Below are 19,378 nucleotides of genomic sequence, written 5' to 3' on the forward strand. Positions count from 1 at the left end.
ATCATCATGCTACTGGCGTTGCCCTGTGTGATCTAGTCTAGTCCAGTTGGAGAAAATACCAGTAGACCTGCATCACTGCCTCTTACAGAGGACTAGTGAGAAATTAATCCACCAGTTCAACAAACAGCTGCTGAGTACCGCTCCATTGAAGCTGATGGCAGTGCAACGCTGAGAGACATGTAGGGGAAGCACTGCTGAGGCTGGGTGTCCCTGCCTGCTCAGTTGCGTCCAACTCTTTGCAGCCCTATGCACTGTAGCCCTTCAGGCTCCTTTGCCCATGGGATTTCCCAGGCAAGAATACTGGAGCAGGTTGCTGTTTCTTACTCCAGGGGATCGTTCCGACCCAGTAATTGAACCCGCGTCTCCTGTGTCTCTTGTATTGGCGGTGGGTTCTTTACCACTTTGCCACCCGAGGCTCGGAGCTGATGATAATGTGTGTAGAGAAGGAGGGAAGGATCAAGGAGGGGTCATCAGGAAGGAATCCTGAAGCTCTCAAAGGCCTGGTGCAGATCTTGAATGATAAACAGGCATTCTAGGCAGAAGAATCAACTGTTGTGAGCTTTTCCTCCAATTATCCCCACCATAAATGGAAGAATCACACAATAAACCAGCTTACTATTTCTCATATATCATTACGCAGATACCAGCCCATTAGCTGAATATTCTTTATCTACCTTCTAGTCCATTTATACTTTACTTGAACACATTTTATTCTTCTGAGCTCATAAATTCTTAAAATGTTCCCCCAGTGTTTATCAGGAGGGGATTTTTTTTTTCATTTCATATTTATCCCTAGTCAGTAAACTGATGCTTCTAGGATATTCAGGGCTTGATCATTCTGATCATCATTCTGAATTGAAATGAATGGCTAATAATCTGCTCTTCACACCAACTCTGAAGAGCGCCCCCAGGCTGCCAGCGCACGCGCAGAAGTGTTCCCCATGGTTCACACACTTTGTAGCATCCACTGGGCCCAGCATAGCTCCTCTGTGCTGACCGGTAAGTATCATTATACACCATCTGTTCTGTCAGGCCCGATATCCCTTTTGCTTGAAATACTGCTTGATTCCCACATTTGCTGTGTATAAAATTTCTTGTGTGCCCTTGTCAATTTTCTTATCTTTTTGTCTCATAGCACTGCCAGCGGAACACAACAGGCGAGCACTGTGAGAAATGTCTAGATGGTTATATTGGAGATGCCATCAGGGGGCCCCCCCGGTTCTGCCAGCCATGCCCCTGCCCCCTGCCTCATGTTGCCAAGTAAGTCTTAAAGGAAATAGCCTTTTCTACTGCTTATCCCCTTTGTTTTTCTTTTCTTTCTTCTCCCTATATAGAGTTCTAGGGTTTTTGTACAATCAAAATTGAGTATCTCCTGTTGTCATGAGATTGGAAAAAGTACAGGAAAGTTTTCTAGCCCGAATCCACTTTCAGGAAAACTTAAACACTTGCAGTATAGGTGATGACTCTGTGCCCTAAATACTGGGGGTGGGTTGCAGGACACATCACAGACACAGTGAAGTTTCCCAAGCTTTATAAGCAAGGCTAGTCTCATTTTTTCTCTGCTATCCCTTAACCTAGAGAGATTGCAAATGGTGATACCAACACAATTATAATTCAGTGTTTTCAGCAGTAGTAGTTTCTTCCAACTCACAGAGCAGACCTTTTCTACATGTGGCAGCTAAGTGGATTTTCAGTTAGAAATAGAGCATAGATAAACAGAATGCTTTAGACCAGTCAGCACATAGAAGATTTCTGAGAAGATGAATTTTCACTTCTGGCTGTGTTTCCTGAATGAGAAGTTAAAGACAATATGCATACATCTTAGTGGAAATAATGGAATTCTTTTCAGGCACATATATGTATAAATCCAGTAGTCAAGTCAGGACTGGCTATTTTATTGGCTTAAAAATGTAGAATGTAATGTAGAATTAAAATGATGTAATGGTATTTAGTTTTCCAACATTTTGCATACTCTGTATCAGGTGCTCTTCTGATTATTTGGATGTAATATTTCCTTGATAGTTGTTGTAAAGATTAAATAATGCATATAAAGTAACTAGAAAAAGTCCTGAATGCCTTACATACACACACACTCTCTCTGTCTCTCTCTGTCTCACACACACACACACACACACACACACACACTCTCTCTCTCTCTGTCTCTTGTTTTCTTTTTTATTATGGCTTAAGACAGGATATTGAAGATAGTTCCCTGTGCTATTTAATAGGATCTTGGTGTTTATCCACCCTGTATATAATAGTTCGCATCAGCTAACCCCAGACTCCCAACCCGTCCCTCTCCCACCCCTCTCCAGCCACCTGACGACCGCCAGTCTGTCCCTATGTCTGTGAATCAGTTTCTGTCCCATAGCTAAGTTCATTTGTGTCATTTGTTCCATTCCACACATAAGTAATATCATCCCACACACTTTCTTATAAAGAGAAAAGAGATGACAGCCAAGTTTCCCCCTGTTTTCCCCTTTATTGAACACCAGTGTCACCTAACATTTCACCTCATAGCTTGTGATTTGTTCAGAGCCTCTGATGAGTCTGGCAGGCAGTGAAGAAGTCAAAAGCTTTACAGTCCCATCTTTCTTTAGAAACCATTAAACTGCCTTAGCCCTTGCTTTGTAACTTTTCCTGTTCAGTGGTATTAATAACATATACAGAATGGATGGTTCTGAGAGTGGGAGTGGAAAACTCAAACACTGTTCTGTTATTTTTATTCAAGCATGTCCTGATTTATGAGCTCCCTTTGCTTCATCAAGATATATTATTTAATTGTTCATTAATATTCTGCTCTCAAGCATGAGTCTTAACCATATCTGATGGTGTGTTCAATGTGCCGTTCCCTTACCGTGGTGTAGTTATTTTGTTTAATATATTTACCTCCAACTTTCTAATAAGTTTCACTCAGTCTCCTACATGAACAAAGTTGTTATATAGCATCATCTGCTCAAAGCAGGTTTATAAGATTAGAGCTGCAGTTTCTTTAGAAATTAACAGATGAATTAGAAAGGTAATCCCAAATTCTTCATTGTGTTGTCTGACTTTTGTACTTTTTTGCACCATACATACAACAGTTACTTATCTAAATTATGTGACATTAATGCTTTGAGATATGAGGCTTCTGGAACCTCATTGGCTGAGAAGTCTTATCTACGTAAAATCAATATTAATCAGGCACTTATTTTGTGCCAATCACGTACTGGTTGTTGGTCACAGTTGTGAATAGAATGGTCAAAAACTCCTGCCTTCCTTAAAATAGATCAGATTACAACAGTATTTTGACGCTTCTAAAGCATATGACCTCTTTATCTATGAGACAGATTATCCAGTGTCTTAGTTCCTCAAGAAGCTCTTTTGAAGATTGTTAATGCTTTTAAATAAAATAAGCAGAAACTTGCCAGTCGGGTAATGAGCTTCATGTCTTAAAAGAGAAAACAGAGGTAGTTCCATAGGCACCAAGAAATACCATTTCCACCCATGTTCTTTCTCTGCTTGTGTGTGTAGATCTGAGTTCAAAAGAGCAATTGAGGGACTTAGGGAATGGATTGTACAGTTAGGTACATATTCACAGATATTCATAGATACAAAAGCTGAAGTTTCTAGAGGACAGATTCGAGATGAAAAAACCTGTTGAAAATTAACACAAAAGCAAAAATATACAAGCTGTAAGTAAAGAACATATGTGAGAGTATGGAGGAATGGGGAAGGGTAGGAGAGATCTGCTTTCTCTGTAGTGGCAACAGTTCTATTTCCTGAATCCCTTCGGGGAGAAAACTGGCTCCAAAAAGCTGGGAGTAGTCTGCAGTCATAGAATAGGACAAATTGGCCTGGATCCTATAAAGTGCTAGTCTTTGATCTGGCCTTATTATTGACTGAGTTAACTAATCTCAAATACTAATCAAATATCGTATAAAATCAGACTCCCCACTGCCTCTTTCAGCTTTTCTTAAAATTCATATTGCTGCTTTCTATAAAAATTAAAGTGCCAGGACTTTTATTTGAGCTTTCAGAAAGGCACCATGTGTGGAATCTCAGTTCTGTTGGAAAGATACACTAGTTGAGCCTACAGACCCAGGATTTGGATCCCCAGTTACAAGAGCCACATCTGAAAGCAAGAAAGTGATGCTTGAGGGAGTTTTGCAAACAAACAGTGCTGAGTCTGTTTTCCTTTAAGTTCCCTGAGGGTTTTTCAAAAGCACGACTCCCTTCCACTTGGAAAGAACACCATGGTTGTTAGTGTGGCCTGAGAAAGGCGCAGTGATTTCATTTCCCTAGCGCCAAACAGACTTTAGCCTAAGCAAAATGTAAACAGTTAATGCTGATGAAAAACCAAAAAAGGAGCTCTCGATGGCCCTACTGCCCCTGCGTCTCCCTCCACCAAGACCAGTGGTCACATAGCTGTTCCCAGGGTGCATTTACACAGAGCTCAGTTATTTATTTGGGGTTTGGCCAAACATCCTCCATGTCTACTAATTGCTCCAAGTAAGGAAAATGTCATCTGTTCGTAACAGTAGGACGTTAGCTCAAAGAAGATAACTCCAGGCAGATATTTCATTCCTTCAGGCCATGGGTGGGCCACTGGGTGGAACATCTTCAAAGAAATATGCATGTTCTGGACGCTTAACTGATGGTGTTTCTTTAAAGAGGCTGAGGAATAAGAACAAGAAAAATAAAGGATAAATGCCAAAGAAATGTAATTCATTGGAGTGTTTTTAACCAAACTGCTAGAGAAAATAAATTGTGTGTACTGCCTTTTACTGAGAAGCACATGTTGTTTTCTGATTGATTTTATAAATGTATTCACACAAAGCAAACATATCCATTTGCTTTCCTCCGAAGACCATTAGGTCTTTGCTGATACATGCAGAAATGTGAGAACAGCAGGTCACGCTCCATGGATTGTACACTACCTAAGCCAAAACTAATTTAAAAGTCTTTAAAATTTTGTATACCATCCTCATAGGGATAGATTCCTGTCAACGTAGAATTTTCAAAATGTATAGAGTAATACTCCATTTCCCTGCCTTGATAATTCAAATATTTATTCTGCTGAAACAATGTTTGTTTGTTTTCTGTTCTGTGTCCTCTACTTTTTATTATCAAAAAAAGAAGAAGAATCAAGAGAGAGGGTTTCATGGACTAGAATCCTTTTACTGTGGGTCCTATTTTTCACTTGAGTACTTGCTTTGTGACTTTGGTCAGTTGAGCCAGTCCCTGCACCCTTTATTCCCAACCTTAAGGTACACATGAAAGAAATTAAAGTTCTGTGGAGATTATAAAGCATAGTTTAGAACTGGCTCATGACGTTGAAGAGTGAAAGAGAGCTAATGCAGGAAAAAAGAGGAAAACTTTTAACGTCACAGAAAGTGACGGAAAAAAGAGAAAGTTATCATATGAATCTAAAATCACAGGTAAAATTTGCTTATTTTATATCCAGCTTTGGAATATGTGGTTTAGACTTGCATTAAATACACACACACACACACACAGATATACGTGATGTTCTACAAATTCCCACTGTTTCAAGTCAAAATAATGAAGTGCCTCTATGGAAAAATAAATGAGGTAGACAGAAATGGTGTCACCAGTGCTGTGTCACTTTCTGTCTGAGCCTGATACTCGAAGCTTTCCTAAAAGGAGGGAGATTTAATTTAAATGAAGCAAGTGATCACACCCATTTGACCTTGAGGGGGACCAACGTAGAGATGATCTAATCAGAATTAAGACAGCCTCTTCAGTGATGTATGGAATTGACTTCTAATATTCTCTTTCAATTCTAGTTTTGCAGAGTCCTGCTATAGGAAAAACGGAGCTGTTCGGTGTATTTGTAAAGAAAACTATGCTGGGCCTAATTGTGAAAGGTAGGCTCCTGAATACCCCTATGCTCTGTGATGGTAAAAGGAAACTTCCTGTTTCCTACATTCCTCAGTTCTGCCGTGCTCTCATTCAATAGGTCTTAAGAAGCAATGACGGATAGCATTTCAGAACCCTTTAGGGGAACTTTCCCAAACCCCATGCCGTAGATACAACTAGAAGAATGCTCCCTAGGGACTTCCCTGGTGGTCCAGTGGATACGAATCTGCCTGCCAACGCAGGGGACCACGGGTTCAGTCCCTGGATGGGGAAGATCCCACGTGCCCCAGAGCAACTAAATCCGTGTGCCACAACTACTGAAACCTGTGCTGTCTAGAGCCTGTGCTCCACAACAGAAGCCACTGCAGTGAGACGCCTGTGCACCACAGCTAGAGAGTAGCCCGAGCAGCAGCAAAGACTCGGTGGAGTCAAAAGTAAGTTAATTAGTTTAAAAAAAAAAAAGAATGCTCCCTAGGCGTCCATGGCTACATCGCAGGATAAATGGGTAAGGAAAGAGGAAAATGCATGTCTGTATTTTGAAGAGATGGTTTTGGCAACGGTCCTTTCTCTCTCTCTCTCACTGAGAACTAGTAGTACAGTAATTAATGTCCAAAAGAGAGGGAGAAAGAGAGAAAGACTTCTTCAGGCATTCCTTTATTAACTGGTCAGTTAACAGTGATACATTGAAAAAGGCACAAACCTATTATTTAACCTATTTTTTATACCATTTCCTCTCCTGAAAAGTAATTCCATGAATTTGGATTTTCTGAATGCCTTTTTTGGTATTTATACCTAACACTTTTTTAAGTTGCTTTGGGCTTTGCTCAAACAGGAAAGGACTTGGCAAACTAGAGTGCACGGCTTCCCACCAAATGATTTCTGGCAAGATATTTCCCATCCTCCCTCAGCTGCTCACAGGTTTCTAATTTAAAAGGGTTTTCACTAAAAGAGTCTCACAGAGAGGTCTTCTTATTTTTAACACAAATGCCATTAACGTCGGCCTTCCCATGTGTTTAGGCAGCAAAATGAGGCGTGGTGTCCTCAGGACAAGGAAGGAAGGGCCAGAAAGGACCGGTCAGATGTCTAGTTCCATATCCCCACGGCCGTGGGGCGCTCACTTCACACAGCACACTGCCTACTGCCCTGGGTGGGGCTCACAGACTCAGCCTAGGGTTCAAAAGGTAAACCTTAATTACTGTTTCACATCCAAAGAAAACACCCTCCATGTCTCAAAGTGTAGCTCTGGAACTCTTTTGAAAAAGCCAGTGTCTATGGAACGTAGAAAATCTCTATTTTGAGTAGATTGTTATTGTAATTGTTAAATATGCAAAATATGGGTAATTCTTTTGCTAAAGAGTTGTGGGATTTTTCCCCCTTTTTACTGTAAGGGAAGAGGAACATGAAAGCTAAGAGACCATGTGAATGTCATCCTTTAGGGGAACCGCTAGAGATGATCAGACGACCTTCGGCTGATGACTATTGGTGACTTGCTTATTCTGTATTTCTTTATGTGGGGGCCCAGGAACGTGAACCATCCAATTTACTCATTATCTGGCTCCTCAGGGATGTGAGAGGTTGTTCATCAGCCAGGGATGGAGTTTCTCATCAGTGTCTGAGGTTAAACTCAGTTTAGTCTGATAAGGATTGAGCAATATTCCTGGCTAATGGGTGCTGGATGGCTCCTAAGAGGGGAATTAATAGTCTTAGAGTCCTGCTGACCGAACACACATTCCCCCAGAAGTGAAGTAATCTGGTCCCCAAGGGCTCAGTTCTACAGAATCACACAGGGGTGTGGATAGGGTTCTGTCGGCGACAGTGGGGGGCCTGGCACAAGACAGCAAGTACCCTCAGACGTGGAGCTGTGGGTAATAAATCCCCCGGCACACGTTGGAGGCTCCTGGAACCTGGCATTAATCAGCACGGCTCAGTGAGATCTGCTGCTTAGCTAGACCTGGATTGATAGGATGGAGGGGAGAGCACTAGTTTGGGAGGTGGAAGTAAAGTGCTGAGATGTAGTGTCAGCCTGGCTGAGTCCATCTCTCAGCTTTGGATTCCTTTGTGATCCCTTTGTGATTCTCCTGGTAAGTTATTTGATCTCTATGTGGCAATTTCCACATCTCTAGAAAGGAAAAAAATGAAAAATACCCACCTCATAAGACTGGTGTGAGGAATACTGTGAAGTTCTTAGTATGGGACTTAATCTATGGGACTTAATAAATGCTCGATAATAATTACTAGTGACAGTGTGAGTCATTGTGCCTGTTGTCCTGTTTCCACCACTGGCATAATGTGTGCTTGGGACCAGTTGGCTTGTTTCCCTAAATCTCAGTTTCCTTAACTAGAAACGGTGCCTTTACTATGATTGTCTCTTATGTCCTCCCTCAGCCTCATAACTACCCCTAGAGGTGCTCATATTTTATCATTTTGCAGGTGAACCAGGATTTGGAAAGTTTGGGCTAAACATTTGTATTCTTCTCCCATTCTGCCTTTCCCAAATGTCTTCCTAAGAGTCTCCTATTTTAAACGTTGATGATTAATGAGCTAGATGAACTTCTGATATGGAGGAGAAAAATGGTTAATCTGTTGACTAGATGCTCTTTGACAGGAGGCTACATCTAAAGGGGTGCTGGAAGTAAGCGTCTCTTCCAAGACCTTTCATCTGCTTTAGGGGAGGATCAGTTAGAGCAAATTTCTTCATATTTCCTGTCCATCCTTCCTTACACCCTGCTCTTTTAAAGAGAATGTACTGAGGTCTTTTACATTAAAAATTGACCTGATAATCCAGGGAACTCTTCCTCAAAATAGAAATGACCACGGAAACAGATTGTGGTGGAGTGGAGGTAAGATATGGTCTCTTGTCCTCAATGAAGTCAAAGCTAGGGGAGAAGACAAACCTCAAAAGCATTGATTGCCAGACAGAGAAAAGGAAACGCCAAAGAGAAGGCTAGCAGAGGCTCTTCACAACTGTAGTGGAAGGAAAGATTTCCTTCCCATGGAGGGGCTGGGTCATCTCACAGGAGGTGGCCTCAGCTGCTTGTGATTTCTTTGACTCTGGAACTGAGGGGAGGGGGGTCTCTGTTTTGAGTTTAATCATCAGATTGTTAAGTTTTTCCAGTTAAACGTCATCTAATATGTTTTCAGTTAATTTGTAAACTCAAATCCGCCCACAAGATCTTTTCAAAATATGTAGCTGGTTTGTATGGCTATCTCGTTCGTCCAAACAAGAATGCACTGGGTGTTTCTGCACTTAGAGATCTTTTAATCAAAGGTGGTTTTCAAGTCTGACTTTGTGTATGTATCTCCTGGAAACCTTTGGATTCCTGGGCCCTGCCTAAACCCCCCCGTGCCCCACTGAAAAGAGACCTCTCAGGTGAGGCTGGGGACCCATATTTTGACTCCCCGTTGGGTTCTCACAGCAGTCGTCTCACTGGCTTGTGAACTACTGCTCTGTTTCAACCTTTGATACCACACCCACAAACTATAAAATAGTGCTTCCCAAACTGGGACCCAAGAGCCACAGGTGTCCTCAGAAATATTTGTGGAGGTTCATGGGTTCTCAGCGAGTTTTTTCTTAATTTTGTGTTTTATTTCAGTGATAATCCTGAGGGGAAAAAAGTTCACTGAAACATGTTCTATACATTCTGTAGTACCATGTTATAATAGAGGAGGATCTATCTGCCTCAGAGCTCATGGCTGATGGTGTGTCAGTGAGACATTACAGACAGCTGGAGGTCCAAAGACATGACATTGAGGCAAACTGAGTCATCATACAGCAGAAGATAATAAGAAGAGGTGCCAAGAATACCAAAAGAAGTATACAGAAAAATCTTAATGACCCAGATAACCATGATGGAGTGATCAGTCACCTAGAGCCAGACATCCTGGAATGCAAAGTCAAATGGGCTTTACAAAACATCACTACGAACAAAGCTAGTGGAAGTAATGGAATTCCAATTGAGCTATTTCAAGTCCTAAAAAAAGATGCTCTTAAAGTGCTGCACTCAGTATGCCAGCAAATTTGGAAAACTTAGCAGTGGCCACAGGACTGGAAAAGATCAGTTTTCATTGCAGTCCCAAAAGAAAGGCATGCCAAAGAATGCTCAAACTACCGCACAATTGCACTTATCTCACACGCTAGCAAAGTAATGCTTAAAATTCTCCAAACCAGGCTTCAACAGTATGTGAACCATGAACTTCCACGTGTTCAAGCTGGATTTAGAAAAGGCAGAGGAACCAGAAATCAAATTGCCAACATCCATTGGATCATAGAAAAAGCAAAAGAGTTCCAGAAAACATCTACTTCTTTATTGACTATGCCAAAACCTTTGACTGTGTGGATCACAACAAATTGTGGAAAATTCTTCAAGAGATGGGAATACCAGACCACCTTACCTGCCCCCTGAGAACTCTGTATGCAGGTCAAGAAGCAACAGTTAGAACTGGACATAGGACAGTAGACTGGTTCCAAATCAGGAAAGGAATACATCAAGGCTATATATATTGTCACCATGTTTATTTAACTTATATGCAGACTACATCAGGCAAAATGCCAGGCTGGATGAAGTACAAGCTGGAATCAGATTGCTGGGAGAAATATCAATAACCTCAGATACACAGATGACATGACCCTGATGGCAGAAAGCAAAGAACTAAAGAGCGTCTTGATGAAAGTAGAAGAGGAGAGTGAAAAAGTTGGCTTAAAACTCAACATTCAGAAAACTAAGATCATGGCATCCAGTCCCATCACTTCATGGCAAATAGATGGGGAGACAATGAAAACAGTGACAGACTTTATTTTGGGGGGCTCCAAAACCACTGCAGATGGTGACTGCTGCCATTTAATTAAAAGACGCTTGCTCCTTGGAAGAAAAGGTATGACCAGCCTGCTGCTGCTGCTGTCACTTCAGTCATGTCCGACTCTGTGCGACCCCATAGACGGCAGCCCACCAGGCTCCCCTGTCCCCGGGATTCTCCAGGCAAGAACACTGGAGTGGGTTGCCATTTCCTTGTCCAATGCATGAAAGTGAAAAGTGAAAGTGAAGTCGCTCAGCCGTGTCTGACTCTTAGCGACCCCATGGACTGCAGCCTACTAGGCTCCTCCGTCCATGGGATTTTCCAGGCAAGAGTACTGGAGTGGGGTGCCAGACAGTGTATTAAAAAGCAGAGACATTACTTTGCCAAAAGAGTTCCATATAGTCAAAACTATGGTTTTTCCAGTAGTCATGTATGGATGTGAGAGTTGGACCATAAAGAAGGCTGAGCGCCAAAGAATTGATGCTTTTGAACTGTGGTGTTGGAGAAGACCCTTGAGAGTCCCTTGGACTGCAGGGAGATCAAACCAGTCAATCCTAAAGGAAATCAGTCCTGAATATTCATTGGAAGGACTGATGCTGAAGCTGAAACTCAAATACTTTGGCCACCTGATGCGAAGAACTGACTTATTGGAAAAGACCCTGATGCTGGGAAAGATTGAAGGCGGGAGGAGAAGGGGACGACAGAGAATGAGATAGTTGGATGGCATCACCGACTCGATGGACATGAGTTTGAGCAAGCTTCAGGAGTTGGTGATGGACAGGGAAGCCTGGAAAACTGCAGTCCATGGGGTCACAAAGAGTTGGACACGACTGGGCAACTGAGCTGAACTGAACTGAGTCCTCACACAGCACAGGGCAGATCATGCATGCTGCAGTCCAACAGTCCTCTACCATCTCACATTGCAAATGGTCATTCAGTTGCAACAACATCATCTGTTGCCTGAATTATGCTGCTAATTTTAATTTGATTCATTTTATAGTTTTGTTGTGTTTTATTTGGAAAATTTATTCTGGTTTTTCAAGATATATAAGAGTCATAGACATAAAGAGTTACACTTAGTTTTCTTTTTGAAGTATTTAAGGATGGTTTAAGCAAACACTGGAAGAGATAGTCTGTATAAATGTTTTCCTTTTCACAAGGATGCATACAACATACATGTTTGTGCAACACTGGTCTAAAATAGGAAAGACATGAGCCTCTTTAGTACTGTGCAAAATAGCTCAAACATGCTGGTCTTCCCAGTAAGGTCCGAGTTATTTAGCCTACTCTGGGCCCTGCCTATCTCTTCCCAAAGCCCTTTCTCACCTGATAATTTAAACTCCCCATACTGGACCTGCTGCTCTTAACACCAGCTATAGAGCTGGTGCAACCACATATTGTTGCATTTAGATGATGATCATGGTGATAATGGTAAAAATAATCAGTAATATTTACTAGTGCTTATTGTATGCCAGGTACTGTTGTCAGCACTTTCTTTGCAGGCAATGATACATTTAAACCTCAAAGAAAAATCCTATGAGATACCATTTTCATCCTTATTTACAGAAAAAGAAAGTGAGACACAGAGAGGTTAAGCCATTTGTTCAAAGTCAAACAATTTTTAAAAATCTCTTTGAACTGTGAGCTTCTCAACAGTAGTATCTTATTTATGTCTCTCTTCATTCTTCCCCCATTACAGTATCTAGAATATTGTAGGCACTGAGTTACATTTGTTTCAGTAATGCTTCTTTAAAACTTTTTTTTACTAAAAATCCCAGAACTTTTATTATTCCTTTAAAAAGACTCCATGCAGTGACAAGAGTCAGACATTTCTTGCACCATTTGATACCCTACTTCTCATCCCATGCCTGGAAAATCAAAGACCCAGAATTGAATAGAGGTTGCAGATGTAAGTTATCTTCTGATGCAAATAATTATAAAATGAACAGTCATATGGACAGGAGTTTTGAATCTCATTCTCCTTCAGAGTGACCTTCCCTCTGCTCCTAAGTAGTACATTTTATTTAAAGATGGAGGGGCCTGAGACTCAGATCCTTGAAGAGAGTTAATCTAAGGTCACACAATTGACCCTCATTGTTCAATGAAGAGTTTTCAGTTACTCAACATATATGATATCCATGTCTAAGTAGTCCATATTGTCTCTTGTGGCAGCTTTAACGGTGTACCCTCATCCATTCAGCTCTTTGGGGGATTGAGAGACATGCTGAAACCATATGAGGATTTATTAGGTGGCTCTTATTGCTTAAGGATCAGGAAAGAAAAATGGGGCAAATTAAAGTAAATTTAAGGGAATCTGAAAATCTAACAGGAAAGACTAAACATAATATCATCAGAGACCATAATGATGACGGTGACAATGATTTTGATAATGACCTTGAACTTAGAAAAAAATAATGAAAAGGACGAGGAAGCTAACATTTATTGAGGATTATATTATGATTCAGGCTTCCGAGATGGCGCAGTGGTGAAGAGTCTGCCTGCCAGGGCAGGAGACTCAGGTTCAATCCGTGGGTTGGGAAGATCCCCTAGGGTAGGAAATGTATTCTTGCTGGGAATATCCCAGGGACAGAGGAGCCTGGAGGGCTACAACCCATGGGCTCGCAAAGAGTCAGACGCGCCTGAACACACACCATATTATGATTTGGTGAATTAGTCTGATTCTTTATGCAGGCATCATGTTTTTCATGATGTTCTGACATAAGCTGTCAGACCTGTTATCTGTACAAAATTCTTCTCATAAGCCCTACTCTTGGCTGCTCCATTTCTCGATTCTTGCCCTGTGACCTGGAATGGGTTACTTATATTTCCCTAGCTTTAGTTCCCAGTCTTTCGTAGGGAAGTGGAGAGCATTTATCTGGTACCTACTGTGTAACAGATACTTTTTTTCTTTGTTTAATTTAACCCAAATGACTATAGAGCCATGTCCTCCTCAGAAAAGCTTCTGTGCCACCTGGTCTGGGAATTTTGGCACCTTTGATAAAGGCATTCAATGAGGGCTAGAATGTAGCCCTGGGAAGAGAAGCAAAGGAGAAAGAGCAGAGCACAGGGAAAACACTACAAAAACTCCCCAAATAATAGTTTTTCATCAAAAAAAATTTTTTTGACCAAAATGTTTTTTCCAAAAAGCATATCTTTTTTCCCCCCATCTTGCCAAATGATATGATCACTGACTGAAATGACAAAGTTCATATGTCACTGTTTTTTCATTTGCATTGTATATTTATCAGCTCTATTTTCTCTGAGTGAATTAAGTCATTAGTATAACTAGAAATGAAATTACAGAAGCAAATAAAAGTGCATCAGTCCTGGGTACCTGGACTCCAGTGCTGACTCTGAATCCAATTCCTGGTCCTTCTGTATCCTTTGTAATTTACTCTTAGAGGGCAGGAATTAGGCATATTAACAGATAGCATTTAATTACTCACCTGTTATATCATTAATGGGTTAATTAGTTGACTCATTAATGCCATACTTGTGGAGTGAAAAGAGTATAAACTTGGGAGTCCCACTCGATGCTTGAGCCATGTAGTGGTGAACCAGTCATCCAGCTTCTTCATCATCTGGTTTCCTCATCTATAAACTTGGAGTCAGAAGGGGCTTAGTACAAAACCTTTATGTTCTCATGCTATAACATCTGTAGGGTAGAAGTTGGGACTGTGACTTCAGAGTTGCCTCTGAGACTGCCACCAAAAGATGTTCTTGAAATTCAAAGTAACTCAAAGTAGGTCTCTACTGTGGTTGAGATTCTGACTTAGAGAAGAGAGAGTTTGGTTTTTCTCTTGTAGAAAACCAGGAGACTGCCTATGGAGATCAAAAACAGTGGAATCAAACAGAGAAAAGAAAGTAACTGGCATCTGGCTTCTGTGAGCTTGGACAAATCCGTTCACTCCCAGACCTCAGGCTCCCAAGTTGCACACTGAGGTGGCAGATCCACATCCCATTTTAGTGAGCCTAAGAATCCTAATATTCTGTTTGGTGGACTGCAGCCCAGGATAGTAATTCAATCCAGCCGTGAGTTCCACAGAGGAATGATGTATGCTGACTTGGGGACGAGAGGGCCTGTAAACTAGAGGTACAGAGACATGAGTATGAATAACAAAATGTATCAAGCATTTCCTCTTTGTGGGTTGTGTGGCACTTAACATTCATTCTTATCTTCTTCATGGTCCTCAGTATCTAGAGTTTGTATAATTATGCCTAATTCCTTTCCTGTTCTTTCAGTGCATAGGCTGTGTGTTTTTCCTCTTCTGTCTCTCCATGCCTTACACTAAATAGACATGAATTGTCCTTCTGTTGGTTGAATTCACTCATTCATGTAAAGCAGCAGCAGTGTGATCCAGGGTGGAGTGAAGAAAAGAACATCAGGGTCAGAGGGTCTGGGTCATATGCTGTCACTTCCTGGCTGTGCGAGACTGGGAAATCAAACTAGCCTCTCAACCTCAGGATGCCAGGCCTGGGTGCCCTCCCTCCTGGGTGTCTGTGGTAACTAAATAAACTTAACTAGTTGAAGCCATGAGATGCAATGCAAGTGACTGAACATACACCATCATTACGATTACATCAAAAAACCGAGACAGGAATAAAGCCTGGGAAAACATACACAAAATGTTGAACAGTGATTTTGTTAAGGTCTTGGGATTACAGGTGTGATTTTTTTTTTTTAATTTCTCTGTTTTTCAAATGTTCTGAATCATAATTCTTTTGCTTTAAATGGAGGCCTTTAAAAATGTGGTGTCTTATTATTACTGGCTGGGTCTTATTGGTTTCCTTGGAAAGTCTTGCTTTCCACTCCCAAGGCCAAGGTTCCACCCGAGGCCCTCCCCACCCAACCCCGGTCTCCGATTCCAGCCCGCAGTCCATCCTGAACTCTGATGCCAACACTGGCTTCACTCACCATTACTTTTATCACACATGAAAACCTTCACTGGCTCTCTTCCTTTTTCTCTCTCTTCAAAACTAACTCCTCTGCCCAACCTTCAGTCCCATGATGGTGCAACTGCACGTTCTTTCCAGCCACTCCCAAAGCTGCTTCAGCCCACCTTAGCCAGTCTTCAACACCAATTTAGGGTCCACAGCAAAACAGGGACAACAGCCAGCCAGAAAATGTGTATGTTGGCTCAAACCGTATTCTTACAAAGTTTGAAGCAACCTTTAAAAACCGAGATTTCACATACAAATCCAAACTTCAACATTTCCTTTAAAAACAGTAAGATTTACAGGACAGATCATTCCCTCACAGGTATCCTTTGGAAACAGTTGATAGGAGCTGAGAAGCACCTGCCCCCTCAGATGAGGCCTGTGGTCCCATCACGCTCAGCAGGGCTTCTGCTGGCCTACAGGTTACCTTTTGGAAACAGTAAAGAAAGGCATTTTTCCTCTGGGCAGAGGCAGCCCCACCCAGAGTGTGCAACTTGGCAAAGCCAGCAAAGGCTGGGAAAGTATCAGTCTCTGCTCTCCAACTGGGCTGGATTCTCTTCATTAAGGGCCAGCTGGCATGACCATAGGCATCAGCTCTGCCCCCACAACAAACGCAGCTAGGTATCTGGCCTCTGTAGGCTTATACATCTAAAACCTACAAAGTAATGGCCATCTGGCTCCAACTCCACTTATCTGTGGGACTCCCTCAGCTCTGCCCTCTGCTTCATCTCCACACTGTCTTCTTTCAGTCACAGGGTGGCTGCCAGAGCCGGTCGTGCTGCCTGCCTCTTTATTCACCTGCGGATGGAGAGAATGCCTTCACAAAGCCCTCAAACAAGAGCCCGAGCTCCACTCCAACTGAATCAGTCTTGTGCCAAACCATTTTGACTGGGACAGTGCCAGGCACTGATTGGCTCAGGTTTAGTTTATCAGAACAATCACTCTGGCAAGGTGGAATATATACCAGTGATTCTCAGTAAAGGTATTATTAAAATTTTGTCCAGAACAATTCTTAGCTGTGCCCTAGTGGCAAATCTCATGGCCACTTTTAGCATATCTAGTACCACCATCCTATGGCAGCAGTGCATCCCAGTCATTGGGGTGTGACCACAAATGCCCACAAACTGGTTATAGCCAGACACTCCTGCGCCTGAAGGTCTTGCTGAACTGAACAGGCTGGAACACAATGGAGAGGGGGGATTAATTCTGGGAGAACAGTCCAGAAATTCATTATACTTTCTTCTAAGTAGGAAAGAAGACAAAAAGGAAGAAAACTGTGGATGCTCAATTTTTAACGTGTGATTCCCCTTCAGATGTGCTCCTGGTTACTATGGAAACCCCTTGCTGATCGGAAGCACTTGTAAGAAATGTGACTGCAGTGGGAATTCAGATCCTAATCTGATCTTTGAAGATTGTGATGAGGTCACTGGCCAGTGTAGGAATTGCTTACGCAACACCACTGGATTCAAGTGTGAACGGTGCGCGCCTGGGTACTATGGAGATGCGAGGAGAGCCAAGAACTGTGCAGGTACAGTGCTGTGCACACGACTGCAGCCACCCAACGGGCGCACGCGTGACAGGAGCAGGCTCTCTGTCAGTGCCAGGTTCAGGTGGATTTCTCTTGGGGACATACTGCAGTTACCCCCTTGACACTTTCCCAGGGTAGTATGGAGTCTCAGGGTGTGCATCCCATATTCATAGGGGTAGATATTTTTGTCACGAGTAGTGTAACTTAGCTCATGGGTAGAATGAACCATGAGACACTTAACACCAGTGACCTTTTGTCTTACCATCTTCATGTCCTTCCAGTTTTGACCAAAGAAGTAAATCAGACTTCTGCAGATAACCTATCATTGACCAGAGGACTGAATGAAAGCTTGTGTGGTTCACATCAATTTTCTTATTCTGCAAACTATGTCTTTCTTTTTAGTTATATTTGGTAAAAGTTAGCATTTCAGTGAAATAGGTTAGCAAATCCAGGAGTAGTTTCATCCCCCTATTTCTTCAAATTATCAGAGAAAATATTTCAGGGATAGTATCTTCCTGGATAGACTTCAGTTAGACTGAAAAGTACCAATTTTATTTGGGATTTCTCCAATCCATTTACCTCAGAGAGTGAAGCTCTTCAGAAGTAAAGTTAAATTGCCTTCCTGCAGGATTAAAGGAAGGCTGAGACTGAGTATTCCTTCCTTCCGCCTTTGAGATGAAGAAGACTGAGGAAGAGGTATTGTGCTCTTGTGGCTTGCTTCAGTTAGAGATACTCTCACTGAAACAGGTTTCCACTTAAAGAGATTTTTAAGAAGTGAAGAGTTTGAAATTGAGAAGAAAACAAATATGATCTGCAGAAGTCACAGAAAAGTAACCATGCCTCCAGGAAAGCTGTGTGCACAGAAACATAGCCCCGAGAATAACAGAGGGAGGAGAGGAGCACTGTCCAGTCAGACTAGAGAGAAGTGGGCATAGAAAGAGGGTTGGCAAAGCCAAAGACTTAAACATTGGCATCCTGATTCTCAAAATATTGACTAAACTCATGTTTAAATGGCATGGATGCAGATCACTCTTAGAAAAGAAGCTAATGTTGGAAGCAATAATGCATGACCTTGCTGAATTGTTTCATAAATCTGAATTTTGTGGAACATTTTAACAGCCAAAATGTAATAAATGTATGTTATCCTTGAAGCCAATATTTTATGATTATTCTGTAAAGACAGTTAAGAGGTGGGAGGAAATTCACAATTCTATTCCAGCTTACTGCTAGCCTACATAACTGAAGAAATCCTTTATAAATATTAAAAATTAATCTCCACCCCAAAAAGCATTCTTGAAAATCATCAATAGATTAATAATGGGCTCTCAAGTCTTCTAAATTCATGTAAATATGGTCCTAATTCTTTTCACAATATTGTTCCCAGCTGTCCCACTGGTAGCTATCATTGGGAGGTTTGGAGTCAGTCTTGCCAAGGGTCAAGCCCTGTAGGAGCCAAGAATCGCTCTTGGGTCCCCTCACTCGCTCCTAGTGGGCGGCTCCTCCCTCACACCTGGCAGTAATCAAACCTAGACTTGAATTAAACTAGAGAATCTGACTGCGATAAAAGGATGACTTGGATTCCAGCTGAATAATGGACTCTGTGATCATTTTGTACCTTGTGAAACTGACCTGGATCTCTTTGGACTGAAGCAGTTGCAGAGTCATGTCAGAATCTCGAAAAGTTGGGAAAGGAACCCTAAAACATTGAGATTTATCTACTTTTGGCCCAGGGTCATCTTTGAAAGTCTCACCAAGCTGGGGCTTAATTGGGTAAGAGGAGTAATCCCTAAATCATGTATTCCTCATGATCTTAAGAAAGAATATAAATTAATCCCCACTGAAGAATTATATACTGATAGCAAGTATTTCTGCAAACCACAAAACATTGTGATACTTTAGGCATTAAGAAAATGAATCCCTAATCTCTTGTTTTTGTTTCCCACAGCGTGCAATTGTGGGGGAGGCCCATGTGACAGCATAACCGGAGAGTGCTTGGAAGAAGGTTTTGAGTCCCCTACAGGCACGGACTGCCCAACCATAAGTAAAAATAACAGTACATGATTGACTAACCCCACTTTCTCTAATATGCTGCAGGTGTAGGATTAAGAAGATCTATGCAATCCCACCCTCTCTAGAAACTGAGTCCCACGGTTGGCTTTAACCCTGTCTGTGCCTCAACCAAATGGACCCTAAGCAAAAGACATTCAGTCCACTTGATTCCAATTGGCAAATAGCAGGTTGCATTTAAACAGCTCT

The 19,378-nt window shown here is 41.9% G+C and overlaps 1 protein-coding gene across 6 annotated transcripts in view; it reads left to right on the forward strand.

Moving 5' to 3' along the window:
• Window positions 1-19,378, forward strand: part of LAMA4 (laminin subunit alpha 4) — a 148,272-nt gene that overhangs the window by 50,781 nt on the left and 78,113 nt on the right. For 3 of the 6 annotated variants that reach the window (XM_086317224.1, XM_086317222.1, XM_086317223.1), the window contains 4 exons: window positions 1,136-1,260; window positions 5,790-5,870; window positions 16,908-17,122; window positions 19,068-19,163. In XM_086317224.1, coding sequence (XP_086173350.1) covers window positions 1,136-1,260; window positions 5,790-5,870; window positions 16,908-17,122; window positions 19,068-19,163 — 517 coding nt within the window. The remainder of the gene's footprint in view (window positions 1-1,135; window positions 1,261-5,789; window positions 5,871-16,907; window positions 17,123-19,067; window positions 19,164-19,378) is intronic. The other 3 variants (XM_086317227.1, XM_086317225.1, XM_086317226.1) reach the window with 1 other exon arrangement.

The sequence above is a fragment of the Bos grunniens genome, chromosome 9, assembly GCF_055505025.1.
Source record: "Bos grunniens cultivar Pamir isolate PY7600 chromosome 9, Bosgru_T2T1.0, whole genome shotgun sequence".
NCBI classification, from domain to species: Eukaryota; Metazoa; Chordata; class Mammalia; order Artiodactyla; family Bovidae; genus Bos; species Bos grunniens.